The sequence below is a fragment of the Leptonotus elevatus genome, chromosome 10 (genome assembly GCF_054856555.1).
Source record: "Leptonotus elevatus isolate MCC_2025b chromosome 10, RoL_Lele_1.0, whole genome shotgun sequence".
In the NCBI taxonomy this organism is placed as follows: domain Eukaryota; kingdom Metazoa; phylum Chordata; class Actinopteri; order Syngnathiformes; family Syngnathidae; genus Leptonotus; species Leptonotus elevatus.
In genome coordinates, this window is record NC_141248.1 from 7,316,896 (window position 1) to 7,343,168 (window position 26,273).

The window sequence follows — 26,273 nt, forward strand, 5'->3', positions numbered from 1 at the left end:
GTGGTCTCAGTTTTGGTAAACTACTTTGGGTGGGCATCTCAAACCACCTCACAATTTGACTAAATTACAATTCAATGGGCTATGATTCAGTGACTGATTATCAATGCAACTTGATCTTGAATTGATGCAGATTATTACTAGGTCTCTTTCTTACTGCTTGTACATACTACGTATTTTAATGACCCATTTACACAAATATTATAAACTATAAATACATTTATGTGAGTTTTCTTTCTTTCTTTTTTATATACAAACAAAACAGAAAAGATGTATAATATAGCTAGGGGCTGGACTTGGTCCTGAAATAGTCATTCGCAAATCGTGCCGACGTCAGCAAACAAATTACTGTTAGTATTCGTAATTAAATATGACTCCCCCCCACCCTCCCCCCCTTTCAAGCTCATAATCTTGAGTGAAACTCACACAACAGTCCTGTACAGTGTTAGGCATGCATGAATATGACGTACTCAGGCATGTGCTGTGACTCCTTTTCATCAATTGTTAAAGTGAGGGAAGAATAAACAAGCTGTACTTGATTGAATGTTGTTCTACCAGGTAGCCCCTTTTTTCAAAATAGATATATTTTTATTTTCTACTATAGATATAGATAAATTAGTATAAAGTACTGTATATGTAAGTATAGGGTTTGTCTATTTTGTTTTTCATAGCAGGTTACAAATGCAAATGCAGGTTGTGGGTACAGTATACTGATAAATCACTTCAAAATAATTTAGTTACACATTACTACAACAACGCTGCGAACTACAAGATACAAAATTTGTTGTTTGAAAACCTGACAAGGCTCAATGGCTGGTGGTAGGATGAAGGTGGGAGTGGGATCCTAACATAGTTCTCAGTTGTGTTGTAGTGAAAATTGCTTTCTGGTAATAGGAGGAGTTTGCTATTGTCATGTTTGTCTTTACTATGTTGGACAGGCACCGTCGTAGTGGCTTTTATACAGATAATATTATGTACCGGTATTGTCGTTCAGTATGTGGCAGGCGGTTAGGAGTTAATGTGCTTTCTTGACTACACAAACCAACTGCCCACTGCAGGTACGCTGCAATTAGGAACTATTTTCTCATTAATTCTGACTTTTGCAATATTATACGAGAGAAGACCTGAGAGTTGTCAAGTATTTATGCTTACTAAACCTTTTATGGTCAAAACATGAGTAGAAACCAAAATGACTCGAAACAACGAGCCTGATACAGGCAGTAAATTGGGTGGATGAAGTGGCAGTGGGCACACTTCCAGGAAAGGGAAGTGATGACGCAGTGGAACAAGCTGAGCAACGAAGCAAACAGGATGCAACTTACTGTGGCTTTCTTGCAAAATTTTCAAAATCATCTATTCCTATGAATTTCTGTCAAGCTAAACATAAACATACAATGTTACATTTGAGATTTTGTTTGCTTTCTCAGGCGATGACAGCACATTGAAGTTGCCCAGGGAACCCGAATGGCGCTTAGCTGGGAATTTTACACACCAAGGTGAGCATAGGTATGTGTTTAAAAATGTTTAAAAAAAAAAATCTGACTCTGACTAAATACTATAATGAACAGTCCTTTACCAGCAGGCCAAATGCCACTGAGCACATTTACCACATTGAGCTGATTCATACCAGTCACTCTAAAAACAGTTAGGTCAAAAGCAACCCAATTTTGGATAAAAAAAAAAAAGGATAGATCCACTTTATGGGTCTGTTTGACCCAAAGTTTTTTTTAACCCAAGTAAAGGATCTGACCAATGTTTATGAATTGTTTTACACTAAAAGACACATTTCTTGACTCAAAGTTGTGTCAAATTGACCCAGGTAGAGGATCGGTCCATTTTTTAGCCATAGTTGGGTTATTTTCGACCCAACTGTTTTTGGAGTGGAGGATAAACTGGCACAGTTGATTGGATAATAGAAAACAACATTTCTACGTTAAAACATGCTCAAACTTGTTTTCCTGCAACCAGAATGAAAATCCTGAAGTGTAATTCCCTATTCTCAGAAATGCTAGCGCACTCAACTTCTGCTGTTCATTTCAGAATGTGATGCTGTCTGTGTGTTGATGTCATCTTTCTCCACTATTGTAGAGGTGAGCCCCAGGACAGAAACCAGGGAGGACGGGAGAAAAAAAGAAGGGAGATTAGCTCAAGGCAGAGCAGAGCAAAGCAAGATCATTTGGGTAGCTGGACAAGCAGATTTATAGTATGAAGTGTGCCTTTGAGGGTTTGTAGCACTGGCATTACTTGTGCAAATTGGTGGTAGATGTAGTCGTGGCAAGCAGTGGTGGGTGACCTAGCTGCATGTTCGAGCCTGCAACTGTGGAGCTGGAGTTGCATAATTGCTCTCATCCGTTCTACACTTTTCAACTCTGGAATGAGCTCACTCCTTTGTGCTGAAAGACTGCTTGTTCCTGTGCATTTACAACCATGCAGACACAGTGTCCAGGATAGTATTGGTGGTTGTACAGCAGACAGAGCACTGCAACTTTGTATTTGTCGGAGGGGATAGGAAGGAGGAGTGACCTTACAGACCGGGTAACAAGATTTCCTCCTATGTGAACTGAGAGGAGGTCAGACTTGGGTCAGTGCTATAGAAATGAATTAAGTGCAGAGTCACCACAAGATTACTGTAGTTGCATCTAGCACAAGCTTATGTTGGTAATTGTGGGTAAAATGTCGTTTTTCCTTGCAACTGTTATTTAGTGCAAATGTGGCTGTGTGAATGTGTAATTCTTGACCTGCCCTATGTGAAAAATGACGAGACGTAACTGAGGTTTTGCTTTGGTGCAATATAAATGTGTTTGGATTGGATTGAATACTATATTGAAGCAGGGAGAGAAGGGGAGGGGTTGTCTGAGGCTGGCATGCGGAGAAAGAGCAGTTAAAATCTTGTGAAGGAAAGAACGGATGTAGCCTAGTGGAGAAAGCTAAGTAAATAGAATGCATAAACGGGATATTTATTTGCTAGTCCCTGAAATTTAGTGGGTAGCCATGAAGAGGACCAAGTCTAGGCTACACAAGATTGAGAAATGTGTGTGTTTTTTTCTTTTTTTTTCACTCATGTGGTCCTGCACAGTTAGAGAGAGAGAGGCAGGCTGCAGAATATATGCCTTGCTGCTCCTAGCATTCATCTCCCTTACACACTGTGCTGCGGCATGCCTGAGCGCATACGTGTACTAGAAAGGGTTTGTATAGCAGCATGTATACGTATGTGTGTTGCTACTGCCGGCAGAGTGGAGTGGTACCATTCTAGCGGGCAAGCTGGCTGAACGCAGGATGACCCATCTCCCCCGAGGCTTCAAATCACCACATCATCATCAGTCGCTCCCCACAGTGGAACAGATGAGATTTCATTCCCATCAAGAACCAAGGCTGCTTTACTAACTGGATAGTCTTCCCTCATAAATCAGAAGGAATCTGCTCTTCCCAAGGAAGTCATTTCATTTATAACCTCAGTTGGTTAGGGAGTTTGTATGTTATTTTTTTTACCTCAACCTGACACCTAGCTTTCAAGGTTTGCCTGAGGTTTGACATATTTTACTGACATCAGAGGACGCGTCTCCTTTGATCAGATCGTACAAGCGCACGTAAAACACACTCCCAGGTCATTCAGTGTTTGATTTATTGAAGCCTTTGTTTGTGAGTGGACACGTGTAAGATGTGACTGTAAATTTCCAGGTGCTGATATGCTCTGACGATGAGTGGATTAGGGGACAACTCGTTGGAGCCACTGTGCTCGGACCGCAAACGTAAACTATCCATCTGCGAGACACCAGGCATAGGGTGAGTGCTTTAGTCTTAAATATCAATTTATAGGGGAAGTCAACCCAAAGATTTTCTTTACAATAATATGTGCCCCCACTAGGCTAAACATGGCATTCTGATTAATATTGCATTTGTGGAATATGCGCGAACCAGCAAAATCCACCCATTTTTTATCCATCTCAGGGGGCGGCCATTTTGCCACATACCGTCGACTGAGAGTGACATCACAGTTGCTCAGGGCTCAGTTAACAACCAATCACGGTTCAGCTTCAGAAAACACAATTTTAATCAGAATACCATGTTTAGACTAAGAACATATTTTAAAGAAAATATTTGGGTTGACTTCCCTTTAAAATGGCAAAATAATGAATAAAATAATAATAATAATTTGTAAATAAAATGGCAAAATCCACCCATTTTTCTCTGGGGGCAGCCATTTTGCCACTTGTCACAGTTACTCAAGGCTCAGATAACGACCAATCATGGCTTCAGAAAATAGGTGAGCCGTGATTGGTCAGTTCAGCTTCAGAAAACAGGTGAGCCGTTATTGGTCGTTGCCTGAGCCCTGAGCAACTGTGATGTCATTTTCAGTCAACACTAAGTGGCAAAATAGCCGCCTCCTAAGATGGATAAAAACAGGTGGATTTTGCTTCTTAATTTATATTCCACAAACACAATTTTCATCAGAATAACATGTTTAGACTAATAGGGGCGCATTGAACATATTATTGTAAGAAAGTCTTTGGGTTGACTTTCCCTTTAAATTGCAAAATTCGCCCCTTTTTTAACCATCTCAGGGGGCGGCCATTTTGACACTTGCTGTCAACTGAAAATGACATCACAGTTTCTTAAACGTAACGACCAATCAAGGCTCAGCTTCAGAAAACAGGTAAGCCGTGATTGGTCGTTAAATGATTTTCTCATATTCAGTGGACAGCAAGTGACAAAATGGCCTGAGTTAATTTTCCCGCCTAACGAATATTCCACAAACGCAATGTTAATCACAATACACAAGAACATTTTAGGTTTGACTTCCTCTTTAATGTATGGACACACTGCGGGCTACTGCTTTTACTCCTGCCTTGCAACTATCTGAACAGTTTACTGCGCATACTGACGGGGTGGCGAGGTTGTCTTGGCAACATGTCTAATCCCCTTGGCGCCCTGGCAGGTGTGACAAGCGTCGACGGGAACAAGAGACCAAGTACATCGAGGAGCTGGCTGAGCTCATCTCTGCTAACCTCTCTAACATTGATAGCTTCAATGTAAAGCCTGACAAATGTGCAATCCTCAAGGAGACTGTGCGGCAGATCAGACAAATCAAAGAGCAAGGTACAAGCCGAGTGCATGCGACACCTACATATATGATGGACACCTCCATAGCACAATATGCAATTTGTATCTTCCTTATTTGTATTTGGAGAATTGAAAGTGAATATGGTTTGGCAAGACGGATTACCCTTCTGCAGAGCAGATGATGCTGGTGATGAAGTGGTGCTTTTGGTTCAGGGCCAGGCCTCAGATCGACAGCCAGTTTGGCTGTGTCATCGAGGGTAAATGAACACCAGTAATTGAGACCAATGCTCGGTGGTCATGGCTCAAGGCTGTCAGAGACACTGTTGATCTGTTTTCCCTGCTTGCCATTGGAGAATAATGATAATGCCACTTCACCATTTTGCAAATTTGACTTAATTGAGAACATTCTTTTCACCTGTATTTGCGCGATTGAGATAAGATCTAAGAGCTGTCTCACACAGTTACTGGTTCTTTTACTGGACCCCGCAGCATCACCCTACCAGGATGCTATGGACAGACAAAATGGAAGGGGACCATTTTATATATATATATATATTGTTTCAACACATCATTTACTTTTCCACTACATCCACAGTTGGACTCTCAGATGAGGTGACATTCATCTTCGCAATCGCAAACAAAAGGATATTTATTCCAAGGTTACTCTATTTTGTGTCTTACTTAGCACTTAACCCCAGAGATAGTCCTACTATATTGAAGGCTGTCGAACAAAGTCTCAGACACATGCTGAATTTAAAAATAGAAAGGTATGTTAAGCATGTATACGTGACTTGTGCTGCCACCTGGTGATCAGACAAAGATATTACATATATATCTTAATTTTTGGGGGCACTTTTAAGAAACTCATATGACATAAATGCCGATTTTTGTCTATAGTCGCTGCTGTGCAATGTCTCCTCAGGTAAAAACTCTTGCAGCGCTGACGATGTCCAGAAGGCGGATGTGTCCTCTACTGGTCAAGGAGTCATTGACAAAGACCACCTGGGACCCTTGCTTTTACAGGTCAGTTTCTCACCTGGGCCAAAAATCCAATATGATGCGTCCTCCCCCCTGTCATTGCTTGCACTTGACAAGTCAACTGAAAGTTTGTGCATTCCTAATTCTCCACATTTTTGTTCTTTCCAGGCTCTAGATGGGTTTCTCTTTGTAGTAAACCGAGAGGGAAGCATTGTGTTTGTGTCAGACAATGTGACACAATACCTTCAGTACAAACAGGAGGAGCTCATCAACACTAGTGTGTATAACATCATTCATGATGACGACAGGGAGGCATTTCACAAGAATTTGCCCAAATCTGCTGGTGAGATATGAATTACACATTCAAATGAGTATGATGAGTAAAACGCCTTAACACCAACACAATACAAAATGTTATCGTAGTCACTCAGTAATCATTTTGATCGCTTCTTGTAGTTCCAAATGGGGCATCGTGGGCGGTAGAGGCACCCAGACAGAAGAGCCACACATTCAACTGTCGCATGTTGGTAAACTTGGTCCATGGTCAATGTCATGGGTTGTCAGAAAACAGGCCCGGTGGACAGCGCTATGAGACTATGCAGTGTTTTGCTCTCACTCAGCCCCGGGCCATGATGGAGGAAGGGGAAGGTATCTAGCTCAAATATTTTGTCCCCAAAATTTTAAGATACCGTTTGGCTTAATCTGAAATTAAAAATGCATTAAAAGTAGTATCAAAATAAAGCATGTAATATTATATTGTCTTCTGATTCAGATCTCCAGTCATGTATGATCTGCGTGGCTCGACGCATCACAGCACTAGAGAGGACAGAGCGGTTTAGCACACGCCACGAGCTGTCAGGTAAGGTTCCTTTTTTTCCCGAATGGTGTACAAATGGGAAATAATGAAAAACAAGCATAAGGGTCTTGCTTTACTTGTATAATTTCACTGTGTCAACATGAGGTTTGAAATCCTTTCATGCAGTAGATGAAAGGATGACATTTCATTTCATGCATCCCAGCAGTTACATTTCAATGCAACCCTAATTTTTTGTCCCGCAATTCTAGGTAAACTCATTGAAATTGAGCAGCATAGCACTCTTCACACCACAATGCGTCCTGGTTGGGAGGACCTGGTGAGGCGCTGCATACAGATGTTCCTCAGTCGAAGCGATGGACAGCCGTGGTCTTACAAACGCCACTATCAAGATGGTTTGTATTTCTGAACTGAGTCGTTTCAAGCATTACATTCAGAATGTGGTCATATTTTACCAGACCACTTTATTTGAACAGGGTCGGGATTCACTTCTGTGTCTAGATAGGAGGAACAATAACAGACAGCATTCAAAATGTATGCCTATCCTTAAATGACCTCAGTTGACTGCTCAGTCACTTATATCGCTGGCATTGGGCCGAAACCTTGTACTTCTAAAATAGTCACTTTTGAGAAGACCCTAAAAATTGCTTTTTTTGTTCAACTAATAACACCAAATCATCAAAGAGTGCAAACCATTTTCAACACTTTAGATTGGTCAATTATTTGTGAAAAAAACACCCACATGTGTGGACTGACCAATAGGATAGATTTGTGTTACAATAAGAAATTTAGCAAATTGAGACTTATTTAGTTTTGGCCCTTGCGATTGGCTGGCAACCATTTCAGGGTGTACTACTGCCTACTGCCCAAAGCCAGCTGGGATAGGCTCCAGCGCCTCCCGCAACCATTGTGAAGAAAATGGATGGATGGATGGAGTTTTGGCCCCATGTCATTGATATTCACTATGTCTGGTAATTTTCTTAAATATTTTTTCCTTGCTCTGTTTCACAACAGCTTTCCACAATGGCCATGCAGAAACACCACTCTACCGATTCTCCCTCTCTGATGGCACCCCCGTCACCGCCCAGACTCGCAGTGACCTCTGCAGGAATCCTAACACCAATGAACCACACTCATTTCTCTCTACACACCTGCTTCAGAGGTGAAAATGACATTTTTAATCAGCTGTAACATCCTGTGAATTTGTGAATTACACGCAATTTTTCCCCCGCGTGTGTTTTTATATTTTTAGCAATTTTATCCTTAATTGGGGGGGGGGGGGGGGGGGGGTTGGCGAAATTCAAATTTCAAATTATTTAGAAGTTTACCAGTCCCTAGCGGGTTGTAGAAAAAAATAGAATTACTGATTTATAGCACATTTTACACACACTGTAACTCAATATGCTTCACATACTGTATAATTACACTATTTGAAAGCAGTTACAAATAGAGTTAAAGAGATTTAAAAGCAAATAAATTAAAAAGCTAACGAAAGTGACTAAAAGAGCGTACAGTGCAAGAACAAGATTTTGGAAAACATGAGTTTAAAAATACTTTGAAATACCTTAATCATAGGTATGGGAAAATAGCATTGTTTTTAATGGATTTAAAAACATTTACATAATAGTAGTATGTTTGACTCTTTATTCATTCATATTATTCACTCTGATAATAAAGGATATCAACAAATTGGCGGACAGTAATATACACAAGTACAGAGAGAAGTCAACATTTTTTAAGGGTGTTTTTTTTCTGGTCTGTTGGTGGGTATTATACACCAGTTTGTGTTATTCACGGTGCGATGCGACTTGGATTCAACTGCATGATTGTCTCATCATATTTTGTATTTAATCTTTCAGAGAGCAGAGTAGCTATCGTGGAAACCAAGTAGGAAGCATCAGGCCTCAAAGCATGGGTGTGAACAACCCCAACCAACAAATGAACATGGTGTCCGGTGGAAGCATGAGCATGCCCTATGGCATTGCTGACCAGGGAAACCTGGCCCAAAGAGGAGCACCTCCTTACAATGGGGGCAACCGCATGAATCAAATGAACTCCATGCATCAAATGAATCCCATGCACCAAATGAACAACATGGGCCCAATCAATTCCATGAATTCAATGAACACGATGAACCAAATGGGGCAAATGAATCCGATGGGCCACCACAGCATGCATCAGCAGCATCAGCACCAACATCAACATCAACAGATGGCTCAGTTCCACGGGGGTGGACCTGGAGGTGGAGGATACGGGATGGGAATGACCAGTCCGCCACAGGCCAGTCCAGGTATAAATGGCCCTCCACACAATGTCATGGGTTCACCCCGAGTCAGAGGAAGTCCCAAGATGGGTGCCAGCCCCTTCTCTCCTGGAGGTACAAAAAGCAAAATCTGCAATTCTCACATGTATTTGTTTTACCAAGCTCACGTGCTATCTTATTTATAGGTTTGAATTCTCCCATGAGCTCCAGTCACCCGGGTAACTCTGGAGGCGGGACCACTACTTTCTCCAGCAGCTCCTTGAATGCTCTGCAAGCAATCAGCGAGGGTGTGGGCAACCCACTGCCCTCCCCACTTACTTCCCCTACCACGCACAAGCCTGACAGCTCACCAAGTATTAATTCCACCAACCAGGTTACAAGTGGGCCCTGCAAATCCGGCCTCCCATCCCACTGCGACTCAAAGAGCCCGGGTAGCTCACTGGGGGCAACGGGGGAGCAGCATCCCCACACCCCCTCGAGCGAGTGCCCTTCAGACAAACCAGACAGTCAAGCAAGCAGAGAGGCGGGACCAAACATGGGAGAATCTCATCGTCGGGGGCCCGACAAAAGCCACAAGAAGCTTTTGCAGCTCCTCACATCCCCAACAGATGAGCTTGCGCCAGCGAAACACCCTCCAAGCTCTGGGCCCAGTTCCACACTGGATGTGAAAGACGGAACAACTGGTGTTACCAGCCCTTCCTCCTCAACTGGTGTGTCTTCCTCTACAGGCGGAGGTCACGGCGCCGTGTCTTCTTCAGGGCATTTCACAAGCCAGTCACTTCAAGAGAAGCACAAGATTCTCCACAAGCTTCTGAAAACTGGGAACACCCCCGCTGAGGTGGCCCGCATCACAGAAGAAGCCACTGGCAAGAGTAGCTTGGAGTCCGGCACATCTGAGGCAGGAGCTGTCGGAGGAGTTCGGGGATCAGAATCCAAGCAGGAGCAGCACAGTCCGAAGAAGGAGAAGCCCCATGCACTCCTTCACTACCTCCTTAATAAGGATGACTCAAAAGAAGGTGCTGATATCAAGCCAAAGCTGGAAGAGCTAGAGGGGAGGGGAGCTCTGGGGTCAGGGGTCACAAGCTCTGAGACCCACTCAATGGATGGCAAAGTCAAGCTTGAGCCATCTGATGAGGTGATATTTTCACTCAAACCAACAATCTCATTTTAGCATTAGTCAGCGCAATAAACATTTTTGTAATTAATTTGATTCCCCACATCAATGATGCAGGTGGAGACCCTGGAGACCATCCTTGGAACAAGGAATGTTTCTGGTTTCTTCCCTGAGCCTGATTCCAGATCAGGAAAAGAAGTCGGGAGCAAACAGGGAATCATGCCTGACAGTTTGCTTGGTAAGCCAAATACATTTTTGCTTCTTGGATGAAAGACTGAGTACTCACTGAGTATTGATACCAGGTATCAGTATCGGGCTGATAACCGTCTTTATTTCAAGGTATCGGTACCCACGACGGCGGCCAATCCCAGTAGCGTGGCCGTTTTACAATCAGGACCTAGAAATTTGAAAAATAGAAAATTGTCGTGAACTCATTCAAAGCGATAAAAGTACATGTTTTTTTTTAATACTTTGTCCTTCACTCCCAAAAACATATTTATGTGTGTGTTGTTTAAAATATTTTTAATGCAAGAGCACACAGAAGGGTTTGATGCAGCTTCTGACATGAAGAGGTGGCTTGAAGCAATGGTAGTTGTTTAAAAAAACGGCCAGCAGGTGGCAGCAGAGTATAAGAGATCAGCCAGGGCTATGTTGCAAAAAGCTCTTTTTGCCAGTGTTTTCAACAGGAATGGGAATAATGATGAAACTTAGCTATATTCTAATGCTAATTGCTGCAAAGCGGAAACAGATACAAATAGTTTTTTTTCTGATGAAAGAAAATACTCTAATCTTTCTTTTAGTAGGTAGGTCCATGTTTTTATAGCACGAGAACACAATATTCTGTGGGCCTTGCAAAATTTGTCAAAATCCAGTAAAACAGCCGGGAGCAAACGGATTGCTTCAGTGAAAATAGCTGGGAGTGAATGAGTAAATTTAATGCAATTTTAAGGGAAAATGCTATATTGGGAATTGTAGATTTTTCTTTAAAATTATCTGTCAGTTTGTTGGGGGAAATTTTATGCATTAAAAATACTAGTGGTATCAGTACCAGTGACTACTCAAGAGTTGACTAGTCACCCTGATATTGGTCTGAAGAAAATAAAAGTGGTATCATACTTTTTATTTTCATGTTATAGCTTTTAATATTGACTGATTAAGCATGTACGCATTGGACTACTAAAGAGCCTAAATGGTTTACTTGTTTGTTTTAGAAGGCAATCGAGGCGCTTTAACTCCAGGTCAGCGAGGCGCCTGTCAAAGAGCGCTGTCTGTAGATTCTAAGCCGATGGGTGGCGAAGTGCCAGTGGGAGTTGGCTTGGCTGGAAGAAGGAATGTCCTCTGTCCCACACTCATCAAACAAGAGAACATGGATGCGCCCATCCGACCTGGGGGTGTTCCTAATGGCTTCCCCGGAGGCACGGGAGTGTGTCCACCAAGAGGCCATCCAACAAGTACATTTGAAAAAATCTTAGCATTCTTAAAACAACAGTCTGTTAATGAATTCTTAGTTACAGAGAATAGTCATTGGAAAAATGTATAGATGTTTTCTGTAGAAACTATCTTTGACTATTGCATGTTCTCTTTGTCTCAGAAAGAATATTTTCTGTGTGACTAAGTTTTGTTATTGACTTTTGTCGATCAGGAGGCATGGTCAGAGGGACGGGAATGCCTCAACGCCCTCCAATGGCAGGGCCAGGGGATTGGGTAATGCAACGATCCAACACCAGCCCGATGACTGGACCAGGCCACCCAGGCATGGCTCGCTCCGGTCCAATGGGGGGACCCATGATCAACCGCTCCAACAGTGTGCCCGCAAACACGAGGTCAATCCTGCAGCAACAACTTATGGAGATGGGTACGCCTGACAAAGCACTAATAGTATACACTATGTAATAAAAAAGAAACCAAAGCAACATCAGTCTGAACATTCTTCAATAAACGAATCAATTTACTGGTAGTTTAGTTGCATGTAATGCTTGCTTGAAATTGTATTTTCACAAGTCTGACTTGGAACTGACTGTAAGCATATATGCAGTTATAATATTAATTTTTTGGTATTGTGTTATGTGAATAATTTGAATATTTTCAACCACCTGCTGATTATTGCACCACCCACTGTCTCCACTCTAGGTACCAATGAAGGCAACATGAGCATGAGCCCATTTGGTGGGGCCGGGCCCCCACCTCGGTCCCCGTCCTGGCCAGACTCTGCCATGGGCATTGAAAGATCACGGAGTAACACAAACAGGTAAACATATGTCTTTCTCAGTTGATCCTAATCAATGATTGTAGACAGACGTTGTCCAACTTTTTGTAACATCCGTTCAATATCTTCCTCTTCATCTTTTGTGATAGGGAACAGTTTGGCAACCCACTAGAAGAGCTTCTCGGCCCCCTGGCGAGCAGTGAAGGACAGAGTGATGAGCGGGCACTTCTGGATCAGCTGGACTCTCTGCTCAACACTGCAGACGTCATTGCTTTGCAGGAAATCGACCGAGCCCTCGGCATCCCTGAGATAGTAGGCCAGGTACGGGTACTATTAAGGATGATTTGAACTGCAAAGTAATTTATTGGCAACTGATTTCCATTATTATTATTTAGAGCTGAGGTGGGCATCGAAGGCCGGAGTCCTGCAGGTTTTGCATGTTGCCCTTCTCCAACACAGCTGATATATGATCAGCACATCAGCAAGCCTGATAACGATCCTGTGGATTGGAATCAGCTTGTGTTGGAAGTGAGAAACCTCCAAAACCTGCAGGACTCCGGCCCTCGAGGACCGAGATTGCCCACCTCTAATTTAGGAGGTTCATGTTTTGGGTACCTCCATTATACGTTATGAAACCTGCTTCACTCCACATACATATTAACTCATCCACTGCCTTTGACAGCTATAGACGTCAAAAATTCATTTGAACTATTTCTATTAGTTTAACATTTTTCCCCACTTTTGTTAAGAGTATGAAAACCTAGAAAAAAACATTTGTGTACATTTAGAACAGATTTAACATTTGTGATTAACCGCGAGTTAACTATTGAAGTCATGGAATTAATTACAATTTAAAAAAAATTATCACCTGACGCGATTTAAAAAGAAAGAAAAGATTATAAAAAATTAGGCGCGTCAGGCGATTACAATTTTTAATCATAATTAATTGCATGACTTCACTAGTTAACTCAAGATTAATCACAAATTTTATCTGTTCTAAAATGTAAAATAACAAAAATTCTCGGTTTCTTGTTAACAAAAGTGGGAAAAAAATGTTAAACTAATAGAAATAGTTCAAATGCATTTTTGATGTCTTTAACCGTCAATGGCAGTGAATGAGTTAAGATCTATAATGTCCAATCCATGATGAGATTTCTCTCTTCTTTACCTTAGAACCACGGACCTGAGGGCCATCCTCAGGCCCAGGATCAAGGACAGCCACAATCTGCCCGATCAGAGCCTTTCACAGGGCCTGACTCAACCATTGGCATGGAGCAAAAGCCCTTGTATGGCCAAGGGTATCCTGGGCCACCGAGAACTGCCTCAATAGGCATGCAGCCTGGTTATGGTGGCAACTCGATACCAAGCCAATCTCCAGCAGGATTCAACCCCATGATGAATCAAATGGGCCAGCCCGGAAGCTTCCCAGGAATGGGGGGCATGGCAGGTCTGGGTAACCCCCGCGCTAACATGAGACCTAGCATGATCACAGCCAAGCCTCTTCGACTGCAGCTGCAACAGAGGCTTCAGGTGATAACACTCGTAGAGTAGTTCTTGAATTCTTAATTAAAAAATTGTCATGTTCATTTTATTGTACTTTTTCTTCTAATGATGGTTTAGTCAATTTGTAAAGTACTGACTGTATTACAGTCAGGGCCGGACTGGGACTCATTTTCAGCTCTGGAGTTTCAATGCTCAGACTGGCCCACTTCAGTTCACAGCATTTTAATGATGTTTTTGTTTTTTGTTTTTTGCATATTAGTATTAGCATATCGATCTAAAATAGCTTCATATTCCACCCAACATCGATATTTTTTGTGTATTTTATCAAAAATTAAAGTAACAACTTAATGCCATTACTCAGGGATGTGATTTTTCCGCTAATTCGCGGAATTCCGCTTTTTTTTTATCTCCAAAAATAAAATGTTACAATTTTTTAAGTGGTAAAAAATCCGATTTCGTCTCTCGACAGCATTCCATTTTAGTGTTTCCGTAACTGAAATGAAACTGATCTTGCGATTGGCTGAAGTCTCGTGTTGACCAATAAACGCGCTTGTTATAAAGGCATAGGCGTATGCCATTGTTTGTTGACCAATAAACGCGCTTGTTATAAAGGCATAGGAGTATGCCTTGTTCATTTCTCAGACATTTTTGCCGGGTGTTTAAAGAAAGATGTCCGTGATCGAACGCAAAGATGCTCCGCGAGTTAAGGAAATTGACAAGATCGTAAAAAACAAGTTTCGATGGGACTGGTTAGAGAAGGATATATCTACAAATGTTGGAAAGAAGACTGTGACGAATTTGTTCAGTGACTTTATTCGGAAGATCGATCGTGCTGGGAAAGCGCTTTGCATTTGGTGCCATGATACCATTGACTATGGTGGGAGAGGTTTCAAAGCTCTTGAAAGTCACGCAAAGAGCAAAAAACACGTGAAAGAACTCCAGTCAAGAACAAATTATTCCATCGCTGGAAGTTTCGGTGCCCAAACGAAAACTCCAAAACTTTACGGCCTCCATCCCTTATTGACATCACAATCGGAAGCGGTAATAGAGAGACGTGATCCACCCCAACAACCTGTACCAGTTGCTGATAGAGTCGTGAATTTTGAGGTCGGTGGTAAACTTTTCAAATTAATCGAAATCAAATTTTCGAAAATATTATAACGTAATAAAAATGGCCATAAATATTTAACATGGTTAATCATTGACACAAACTCAAATGAATGCTGCATTATTTGCACTTTTCAGGTTTCAATATGTTGACTATCTTGATGTATGCAGTTACAGAGATGATCTTAGTCAATCCGAATGCATGATTGTGTTTTTACCAGAGCTTGCTGCATGAGGTATTTTATGTTTTTGTTATGCATTATGTATTAAATTAAGAATGATTGATTAAATGATTTATTGCATGGTAAATATATATGATGATATTCTCAGTGATAGTTTTTAAAAGCAAAGGCAGTCCAATGTTTTTGAATGTGACTGATTTTGAGTTGACTAAAACTGCAATTTTATATGGGATAGTTCAATATACATTGAAAATTTATGCTGTTGTTTCGTCTATTTCTTTGTCATCTGAGTGCATTGAAAGTACTTAAAAACACGGAAAACCCATGAGCTCTGGACCTAGCTGAGTGCCCGCGGCCCCCAGACCCCCGGCTAAATTTTCAGATAATTTCACTTTGGTCAAATCACATCCCTGATTACTGGATCACAATGTTTATTTGAACAATAAACAAATACATGTATGACACCACTGACCTAAGCTATAAATAACAAGAGGTCAAAAATATTTCATGATTTTTGTGTGTGTGTGTGTGCAAATAATTTCAAGTACATTCTGAAAAATATTATATTATATGCTCCAACTTTGTCACTGCGCCTGCATGGCTCAAGGTTTACCACAAGCATATTATTGGCTGATTTTGAAATTAGCGAAATAGTGACCTCTAGTGGCCCGCTCGTCCCGCTTTCTCAAGCCGGGCCTGATTACAGTACATCAGAAGTAATCAACCCCTGTAATGACATATGTTTTGAAATGATCCCATATGACAGTTTATGAACCAGACCCGTCAAGGCATAAAGATGGAAAATGCCCCTGGAGGAAATCCCGCCATGCGCCCTGCCATGCGGCCCGCCATGCAACCCGGCATGCAGCCTGGCATACGACCCAGTATGCAACCTGGGATGCAGCCCGGGATGCAGCCCGGGATGCAGCCCGGGATGCAGCCCGGGATGCAGCCCGGGATGCAGCCTGGGATGCAGCCTGGGATGCAGTCTGGGATGAGTGGTCAGGTATGTAAGCAACTGTCCTTCATGCTTCACGAAAGTCACTATTATTGACGCAAGTTAGTCAGTGTATTTTTGTTTTTGCGCAGCCTGGTTTCCTGAATGCTCAGATGATGGCCCAGCGCAGCAGGGAAATGGAGATGAGGAGACACCGGATGATGATACTGATGCAGCAGAAGCAACAGATGCAGGCACAGGCACAGGCACAGGCACAGGCACAAGGGGCTGCCGCAGGATTCAGCCCTCCTCCAAATGTCACCGCACCGGGAGGAATGGACAGTGCCATGGGAGGCCCCGGCATGAACCAGCCAGGACAGCAGGGATTCACTTATGGAGGTAACTATGGTGAGTCACTTACGACAAAGCTGTTTGTGTTTTAAGAGTCACTGACTGAAAATGACATGACAGTGCCTAAGGGCTCAGGTAATGACCAATCACGGCTCGCCTGTTTTCTGGGTTTGGTCATGTGACGTTCACAAGCTGAGCCCTTTAGCACTGTGATGTCATTTTCAGTCAAAATGGCCGCCAAATGAGATGGGTAAAAACGGGTGGATTTTGCTGGATTTTTGTATTGTTCCACAAATGCAATATTAATTGCAAATAACATTTTTGGCTTGACTTCCCCCCTCAACCACTAGTTTTATTTATTTTTATGTTTTGAAACATTTCCTGTTTGGCTAATATTTGTTTTCCTCTAGAATGGATTATTTCTTAAAGTGGAAGTCAACCTTAAACATTTTTGACAATAATATTTTATATGTGACCTCACTAGTCCAAATATGACATTCTGATTAATATGACATTTGTGGAATATGAATTATGCAGTAAAATGCAGCCGTTTTTATCCATCTCAGGGGGCGGACATTTTGCCACTTGCTGTCGACTGAAGAGGACAACACAATTGCTCAGGGTTCAGGCAATGACCAATCACAGCTCACCTGTTTTCTGAAGCTGAGCTGTGATTGATTGTTACCTGAGACTTGAGCAACATTGATGGGATGAGATGGATGGATTTTGCTGCTTAACTCATATTCCACTAACGCAATATTAATCAGAATACCACATTTACACTAGTGGGGCATCATAGAACATATTATTGACAAGATTTTTTTTGGGGGGGGGGGGGGGGGGTTGACTTCCCCTTTAATGTTTTGACCCTTTGTGAATAAAATCACATTTACGATTTTAGGCAAAATATATATTTTTTATATTATAGATGCCTTAGTTGCACTTCATAGCCGCAGATACAAGTGGTTTTCCTTGACTGCCGAGTTTATTGCTCCTTGACAAACAATGAATCCACCGTGAAAACGAGAGCAAAAATACTCAAACAAACGCAACAATTAGCATAAAGAAAATAAATACAACTTCTACTTAACTTACAAAAACATATTGACCGACACAAAATGTACCAAAACAAAAACAACAAAAACTTGCTGTATGCAATGTCCAAAAGGGCACTTTTTGTATGCTCTTAAAGCTTTAGTGTGTAATATTTAGCTCCATCTAGTGGTGAACTACTAATTCATTCGTTTTAAAACCCCACTATTCATTTCAATAATATGCACACAAAAAAATGTGTTCTATCACATCAACCTACGTTTTTTAAACTAATCGCAGGTCCAGCAATCGTTAATTATATTACATAGGTCGCTGCCATGCCTTCGGGAGCCGGACATGTTTCGCCGCCATTTTTCTGCTACGAATCTCGTTAATTCGGGCTCCCGACGCTTGTCTCCCTCTGCTTTACTCCAGCTAGCCGTTCTTGTTAACCGCTTCAGCTCTTTCTTACTCGCCAGGTTGCTTGCTCACTCCAAATACTAATTCATAGTGTAACACTCTATTTTCGTGAGGTAGTTACTATTTGACTGAAAATAACTTGCCATAGTTGAAAGTTCATACTGAAAATATAGTCTGTAACGTGTCCTCCTCCTTCGAAACAAAAATACATAAAATAAATCTTCATTTAGAGTAGTAATTGGTGCAAGTGTGCATGCTTAAAAATCGTTGCATTCTATTAGTTCACTACTAGATGTGATCTAAATAATACACTCTGTGCCTTTAATGATACGGTCTCACTCACCTTTGGCTTTTTATTTACCCACTAATACCGTATCCGCCCTACAGCACCCTCTCTGGTGTGAGTGGTGACACATGCCCAATAGCAAAGAAAACAAATAATCCCCACAAAAATGCCAATGTGGCAGTTACATAGATGAGTCTCCATTTTGCTTGTTTTCTCCGCCATGTTGGAAGTTGCAATCCTGACTGTTGTTTTTCTGCACATGCAGGAATGAACCAACAGGGGGAGCAATCGTTCATGGCTCCAAGTAGCAGCCCACCGCAAAACATGATGGCGGGTAGGATGGGAGGTCCTGCTCAGAACAACATGATGTCAGGAATGCAAGGAAATCCACAGGGAGGCTCCATGTATCCGTCAGGAGACATGAAGGGCTGGCCGCAGGGTGGGATGCCACGCAAAAGGTATGCAAGGCCAACATAATGACACAAGTCATTCTGGGGTAAAATAAAAGAAGAAAAAAAGGAATATTACTTTTAAAGTACTTGCTGCTAGGATGGATCATGTCTGCTGTTCGGGCTGGCACCATTTTATGTATAAACATTCATGGCACATTACCAAAAAATGGCTACATGAAAATGTATGAAAACTAAAACAAAGATGATCTTGTCTCAATGTACTCACAAATGGGCTCTTTGCACAAATCCACTACTTCCTGAACTCAGTACCACTCCTTCATTTCCTGTCTTTCATGATTGGACAAACTGATTAATCCAGGTGTGCCTGACCACAGTAACCATGACGACAATGGTCAGGCACACCTGGATTAATCAGTTTGTCCAATCATGAAAGAGTCCATTGACATAGTCAGTGTGCAATATGTGGCTGTTGAATTGAACACTATGCACAGGAAGCCATGACTTCTTTTGTATGAACACCAAATGCCATCTAGTGGAAGAACATAAGATTTTTCTGCCTGTCACTTTGTCACCGATAAACAAAGAGATAGTTTGAATTAATGGTAATTTTTGACAAATAAATTGGAGTATAAAATTTTGGGAAGAACTTGTGTAGTAAATCTCCGACACATGACTAAGCTTTTCTTTTTGTTTGTGTCCTCCAGCTCGTATCCCCAGCAACAGTTCCCACAGCAGGGAAACCAGGGACAGTTTGGGAACATGATGATGAACAACTCGATTGGCAGACCCGGTGCGGTCGGTGGTGCCGGCTCGGCACAAATGGGCCAAATGCCTGTCCAGATGCAGAATCAAATGCAGGGCCAGATGCCAGGACCAATGCAGGGCCAGATGGGCATGAACCCCATGGGAATGGGTCGGATGCCAATGGGACCTGATCAGGTACGCCACACTTTGCCACACCTGACATTCTGCCGATGCGTCATAACATTTCTCATCTTTTTTTTTTTTATCTCTCTGTAGAAATATTGCTGAGTACGTGAGCTTACAGCCTTGCCACAAAGGTTTTGGCTCTGAGGACACGCAAACATTATTCTCCAGCATCAAGCATGACATCGACACAACACACTGCTCATCCAAGTGGAACTTTGCCCTGAGGATGAATTTGTGCCAGGTTTTATCTCCAACAGGAGCCTCGCACCCTCATATTAGTGCGCGCGTGCGTGTGCGTGCGTGTGTGTGTGTGTGTGTAACTTGGAGATGTCAGTCAGTGTTGAGCGAAACGGGGAGCGACGGTACAACTGGCTCTGACTGCACTTTACCTGCAGGTTTCTGTATGAAAAAAAAAAGATTGATGCAATATTTCCTCATCTTGACAGCCTTACTCGAAAATGGATGCCTTCACAACAATGGGTTTTGTTTCTGATTTAATTTGTGTTTTTGATCGTCTGGATGGATGCGCCTCATGTAAGACATTGGAAGCTATAAGCACAATTTATTATGGTATGCAGATTGGAGCAATAATGTCCATCTTTTCGTCTGTAACTGAGCATCTCAACCTCTGTTTGAAGCAAACAAATGGTACTGCAGTATTAGATGTCTCAAACATCATCTGTGAATATGAATTGTAAATATTCAACAAAATATATCAGACATGAATTTAAAGGCCTATTATTGCACAAAGAATGAGACTGGCTTGTATTTTTTGTCCAGTAGGTCAAAGCTGATTTATTAGGTTTGTATTTTGTTTTATTTTGAACACCTTTCCAAATATTACAGGTCTGATGGGACTTCCCTCCTTTTTAAACGCTGTGTTTCTTTTCTTTTCTTTTCTTCTGCAAATGTTTGTATTTCATGTCTTAGCGAGGCACTTTTAATTGTGACAAGGATCTGGCGAACTGAAGGTTTGAGCTTACGCACTCACGAGTGTTGCGGAAGTGCCGTCTTTTAGGACTGTCAGTCACGCAACGCTGTTTTGTTTGACGTGCGAGAGGAGTTTTGGCGCGTCTGACTGCAGTACGACGTGGACGTGAACAAACAGTCTGCAGTACACCACACCTATGGTCCTCGCATTGTTCTCCTTCCGGCTTCCTCTTTCTGTGGAGTGTATTTTTTTATTTTTGTGTTTTATTTTTTATTTTTTTGCCATTTGGTCATTTTCCTTTGGACTCTTATTCTGCTCAATCTACCTTTTCAACAAGCGCAATCCAAAGATATTTTTCCACATCTTTGTATAGTTTCTAAGGTTTTGGAGTGTACATTTTTATGATATACATTATTTTATTCAGATGGTAAATGGGTACATATCATACATCTGTAAACTCATATGATGGTTATGTATTTTAGTCATATAAAGGGGTTAGGTTGTTGGGAGCTTGTGTGCAGAAAAGACTATGAAATTCCCCGCTGCATAATGCCCTTCAACTCAAAATAGGAAAAGTTCACTTCAAGACATATCAATGGCACAACTACAACTTCGTACCAGGCCCTGATGTTGCTCTTTGCGTGGGGAACAGAACTTTGTAATGTTTGAATGAAGTGCAAGGCGACGCAAAAGATAATTGAACTGTTTTCCTATCTTTGGGATTTGAATAGCTGTTATTTTACAGGATGTATATTACAGGTTTTTTTCAGTTGATGTTGATATTGATGTAAATACAAATTTCTATTTAAACACTTTGATTGTGAACTTATGATTATCAGTGGACACATCTGCTAGTATATTATGTTTACAAAATAAACAAAGGAAACCATGACGTGTCAAGTTATTGTGGAATAACATTTGGTTGTTAAAGCATCCGCCTGTGTATCAGCTTTATCTTAACTAAACACGGCCAGATTTCACACAAATTTATTTTATGAGTTCATTGAAAAAAGGCAACAATACAGGGTAGCTGCAGAATATACATTTTGCACATTTTGTTTAGTGGTGTTCATTATATAGCCTGTGGGCCATATACTACCTGCTCCGTTCTGTAATCCAGCCAACCGAGCAGCCACCTTCGCAAGAGTCCTGGAATATTTGTGGCATTCATTAAATTAATTAAATTGTAAGTATTGCTTTCCTTCATGTATTTCATTCAAAAAAATATTGAGTTACTGAAAATAAAAGCCATGGTTTTATTTTATTATCTGATTTGTTTATAATTAAATTAATTGTACATTTGAATTATGTCAGTATTTAATTACCTTATATTTTACATAAATCTGTGTACATCTGTCCATTTTAAAATTAAAATGTAATAAATTCCTGTCTCGTTTAATAATTGTATCATGTATTGTAAATAAAATAGTAAAATTAAAAAAAGAATGTAGCTACATAACATCATTTTAATAGATACATTAATTATGAATTGAAAATGTATCATTTGTTCATTAATGAATAAACAGTTTTTTGTTTTTTAATAACTCCAAACCTTTTAAACCTTTTAACTCTTCTCCGAATGATCTGTCCGTTTTGCACTTTAGCCAGCAGGGGGCAATATTGCTCTGTAACGCAGCCCAGCTGGTTCGGCTGAATACTTGCAATGCCCCAAATGAACGCTAGGAAGTGCTACTTCCTTGCAAAAGTTGCAGCTAGCTTGTAATTAAATTGTAAAGTTGTCGTTCACATTTCTTGAATACAATACTAATTTAGAGGAAATGCTGTAAATCGTCTCGAAACAGTCGATAATATATTTACATTTTCTTATTGAAGGTAATTCGCAGTTAAACGTCATCCAGTGTTTGCGTGTGTAAAAATATGACGTGGGGTAGCAGATCTATCTCAATCACGAGTTTGTAGTGTGGGAATCTGTGCCAAAGCGAGGCTGACTCTCTCTCTCTCTCTCTCTCTCTCTCTCTCTCTCTCTCTCTCTCTCTCTCTCTCTCTCTCTCTCTCTCTCTCTCTGTCTGTGTGTTGGCTCGGTTCCCGGCCCATCTGCGGCCTGGCCCACGGATTACTGTTTGTTAATGTTTCAATCAGCTGTGTGTTGAGGAATGTGGAGCTATTTAACCTGAACTTCCCCAGGTGTGCCGCGGCGCCGCTCAGTCTGGGCCCGGCCGCCCTCCCCTCCCCTCGCCGCCTCCCTCCTCCCCCCCGCCCCTGCCCTTGGCACAAAGCTATCGCACAAACACAATCACACGGCGCCCGGGCGGCCACGCCGGCCCGCAGCTGTGCGCATCGCACCGCAGGGAAAATGGGAAAAACATTGCACCGGGGAGACAGAATAAATCTTACAAGCGATCTTAAAGCCAGAGCCTGTTTTTAACCCGTGCGGCGCACATGCTGATTTATAGCAGAACACATTGAAACAGCAAGTTGAAGTGACGCCTGACTCAGGGAAATTACTTTTAGAGTGGACTGACGCCTTGTCATTTGACAATTCATGCACACACTCGCTTTACGATGATTTCGACGTACAAACATGTAAACAAATATTTATTTATTAATGATATGACTTAAATGTTTGCGGGCTAATTACTTTCCCCATTATATTTATGTGTTTATCACATTAATTAAGATATTTCCGAAGTTACGAACAAGACAAAATTAACTAGTCTGTAATTATTTGATGGTCATGTAGGGTAAATATGACTTTACAGCAACATGTTCCGACTTATGTACAGGTTACAACGTATATCTAACTCCGACGTAAATCGAGGACCCACAACAGAACGATACTTGAAAACAAATTAAGGTCTATAAAATAAATTACAAGTTATATTAAAGGGAGCCTATACATTGTGTTTCCTTTCGCCCGACGTTGAAGAGTTGTAGGCTAAGTGAAACGTCTCTAGTAAGGGGATAGCTGCTAATGAGCCACACAAAGCCAAATGAGCTCTAGTGCAGGGCCATTGTGTTGACCCGCCAAACTTGTGGCTTTTTGTTACCAAATGAAACACTCACTAGAGTGACCAAACAGCTTGTCCCGAGTGTGACAAAACATCGACTTGTACATTCCACCATTTTGCTCCAATAAGACCCATCACGGTGCCATAATAGCTAAGTGTTAGTTTTCACACATGGATAACGAATCAGTGCTAAGAGCCTCACGTGTGTGTGTACGTGTGACAGAAGCAGTAACACATGCGCAGAAAAAGTTAAAAATAATTGTCTTGTTTTAATTAAAAAACACCAATAAAATGTACATTGTAAGAAAACAATATGTTCACATGTAATGTGGCATTGTAATATACAATACAGTTGATCGCTCAGGAATCTGAGAATTACATACAATACAAATTTGTGGAATGATTTCTTTTTCTTTTTTCAGATAGTTTGCACAAGATACAAGAATGTAACAGAAGCTTTGTAGAAGATGCAACAGGTTCTGCTGGACTGGTCTCGTCTTGGTCCCAGTGGCCAGCACGGTCTTGTGTCTTCTCTCTTTCTGGACCCTCTAATGAATCGAGAGCCTCGAGTGACTTCTTGCTTTGACATCCTCGAGAACGTCCACGCAACGCTTCTAGCTTTTTGTTTTTGTGGGAGTGGAAACCGCCCCCACCACCACTAACAGTTCAACGTTTTCGTGGATGCTGCGTGGTGACACCTTTGGAAAGCCTCGTGAAGCTCTTAGCGGCACATGATCCTATCATCCGAGCAGCCATTCTGCAAAAAGGAGACAGACGATTAGCACACCGTGAAGCTTTGAGGCAAAACGAATCGCAGAGATGAATTTTGTGATAATCACCTCTACGGCGATGCCGGCGAGCTCCGAGTTGAGGGAAGTGAGCGGCGTGCGCGTCTGCACGCCCCCGGGCTGGTGGCGGCTCCTCTCCGGCTCGTCCAGCTCCACCTGCAGATCCCAGATGTAGTCGATGACGTGTTGCAGGATCTCCACCTTGCTCGCCTTTTTGTTGGTGGGCAGGGTGGGCACGAGCTCCTTGAGTTTGCTGTAACAGCTGTTCATGTCCTGCAGGAAGACGCTCATCTGCTCGTCCAGCAGCGGGATCTTGCATTTGGAGATGGCGAGACTCTGCTCAGATAAGCAGCGCACCATGTCCTCGCCGCCAACTTTGCTCTTTAGGGCGCAAGTAGATCCAACGACCTTCATGGCGGGGATAAGATTTCAGCTCGTACTTTCCACACAGGAAGGGAAAAAAGGTCGATGTGTAAGTTCTCCTTTGGAGATTGCAGCGTGGTAATGTTGACAGTTCGCAACGTCCACATGGAGAGACTTCCTGGTTATATAGCGAGAGCGGTGGTCGGGGGCGCGGCCTTGCAGGATCTCAGCCAATCGAGTGTCGGCTTTCGTATGAACGCGCTGACATCTCGTCCAATCAGCGCGCTCGCCTGGTTATCGGGATTTCCAATCTGTTTGAGGGATGGCGTTACAAATGGAAACAAATGTGTGTCTTTTATGGCTAATATGTGGGAATCCAGCTGTCCATTGCGAGGCTTGGGGACTCTGCAGGTGGAGATTGCCTGCGGGACAGTCACGGGGTGCTGTGGTGGGAGAATGAATGAATGAATGCGCCGTGTTAATTAGGCTGCCACACATTTGGCCATTGTTGCTAGCGCTGCAGATGTGCACCGCTGTTGTCAGAGCTGCTTCCTGGGGCCCTGCCCTAAAATAAATTTCAGTTTGGGATTTTCTGCCAGCCAAATGGATTGTTATTTTTGTTTCAAACACACAGTATAAAGCAATAAGAAATTAATAAGTGCATGTACAAGTGCTGATTCTGACGTTTGGCAGAATAAAATTCAGATAACCGATTAATCAGCCGATTAATTAAAAATAATCAAGGAAATATATTTTTTCTTTTTTTGCTCCCTGAATGCTTACAATAATGATATGAAGTACAGGAAGAACATTTTACAGTTTTAAAATACTTATTTGTTAAATGTTGTTAAAAAAATGGGAGTGGTTTGAATTAATCTTTGTCTTATGGTGTACTGTGTTAATGTGTACAAAAATAAATAAATAAATCCATCTGTTTTTTTTTTAAAACAGCAACAACAATGTGCAGAAGCCATTTATAGTGCAACAACCACAATAAAGTGCAACAACAGATGAAACATTTTAGATATATAAGTTAATTCTAATTAACAGAGTATTAAATATTTTACAATAAATGTCAACAATGACTTAACTGAACTTTTTTTTAAATTAAAAATATAAAACAAAAAGAAGTGGGGTGGTTCATTTAGTGAATTTAAGGTACGACCGCACTATTCAACGTGAGTATTTCCACCTCACTGGCAACCACTCGAGCTCAAAGCTTTCTTTCTGCTCGCTTGTTCTCTTCTTTTCCAACCTTTTCCGAATCGACAAGACCCGCAGTGTTCGCGGCGGCGCAAACTTTTCGCAGATTCCTTCACATGTTTCTGCAGTGTGTGCGGAGCCTCGCTTTCACATGGTTCGTCTCCCCCCTCCCTCTCAGATTATCCAAACAAGCCCGCGCAGCGCGCAGACTGGCAGGCGCCAGCGCGGTGACGTCACCCATTCATTGGAGCCTTGACGCCTGTCAGCCTGGCGCCGCTCGGGCGGTCTCCATGGAGACGTCAAACAAGAGAACTCGCACCGCCTCGCTCGGCCATTCACCTGCACCCCGAGAACAAACCAGCTCCGGAGCTTTGTCGTTCATTTATCACCTTGCAGCAGCCAGATGAGATTACCGCCCCGCGCAC

At 42.0% G+C, this 26,273-nt stretch overlaps 2 protein-coding genes across 6 annotated transcripts in view; one reads left to right on the forward strand and one right to left on the reverse strand.

Annotated features, from left to right (window-relative positions):
* ncoa3 (nuclear receptor coactivator 3) overlaps positions 1 to 21,414 on the forward strand; it is a 35,651-nt gene extending 14,237 nt beyond the window's left edge. For 2 of the 5 annotated variants that reach the window (XM_086087042.1, XM_086087044.1), the window contains exons 2-23: positions 1,425 to 1,493; positions 3,676 to 3,780; positions 4,934 to 5,094; positions 5,981 to 6,081; positions 6,205 to 6,379; positions 6,493 to 6,684; positions 6,809 to 6,895; positions 7,102 to 7,245; positions 7,865 to 8,012; positions 8,710 to 9,227; positions 9,299 to 10,248; positions 10,345 to 10,465; positions 11,439 to 11,678; positions 11,870 to 12,082; positions 12,358 to 12,475; positions 12,583 to 12,754; positions 13,607 to 13,963; positions 15,992 to 16,231; positions 16,315 to 16,570; positions 18,517 to 18,709; positions 19,369 to 19,603; positions 19,685 to 21,414. In XM_086087042.1, the coding sequence (XP_085943168.1) occupies positions 3,695 to 3,780; positions 4,934 to 5,094; positions 5,981 to 6,081; positions 6,205 to 6,379; positions 6,493 to 6,684; positions 6,809 to 6,895; positions 7,102 to 7,245; positions 7,865 to 8,012; positions 8,710 to 9,227; positions 9,299 to 10,248; positions 10,345 to 10,465; positions 11,439 to 11,678; positions 11,870 to 12,082; positions 12,358 to 12,475; positions 12,583 to 12,754; positions 13,607 to 13,963; positions 15,992 to 16,231; positions 16,315 to 16,570; positions 18,517 to 18,709; positions 19,369 to 19,603; positions 19,685 to 19,696 (4,719 nt within the window). In that variant the 5' untranslated portion in view covers positions 1,425 to 1,493; positions 3,676 to 3,694 and the 3' untranslated portion in view covers positions 19,697 to 21,414. Of the gene's footprint in view, positions 1 to 1,424; positions 1,504 to 3,457; positions 3,602 to 3,675; positions 3,781 to 4,933; positions 5,095 to 5,980; positions 6,082 to 6,204; positions 6,380 to 6,492; positions 6,685 to 6,808; positions 6,896 to 7,101; positions 7,246 to 7,864; positions 8,013 to 8,709; positions 9,228 to 9,298; positions 10,249 to 10,344; positions 10,466 to 11,438; positions 11,679 to 11,869; positions 12,083 to 12,357; positions 12,476 to 12,582; positions 12,755 to 13,606; positions 13,964 to 15,991; positions 16,232 to 16,314; positions 16,571 to 18,516; positions 18,710 to 19,368; positions 19,604 to 19,684 lie in introns of those variants that run through there. The other 3 variants (XM_086087043.1, XM_086087046.1, XM_086087045.1) reach the window with 3 other exon arrangements.
* A 2,329-nt stretch (positions 21,415 to 23,743) lies between these two features.
* id1 (inhibitor of DNA binding 1, HLH protein) lies at positions 23,744 to 24,814 on the reverse strand. The gene is made up of 2 exons (XM_086086973.1): positions 24,334 to 24,814; positions 23,744 to 24,251 (listed from the first exon to the last, which is right to left on the reverse strand). The coding sequence occupies exons 1-2, from the start codon at positions 24,694 to 24,696 to the stop codon at positions 24,216 to 24,218; spliced, it is 399 nt and encodes a 132-aa protein (XP_085943099.1). The 5' UTR covers positions 24,697 to 24,814; the 3' UTR covers positions 23,744 to 24,215.
* Between the last annotated feature and the right edge of the window lie 1,459 nt (positions 24,815 to 26,273).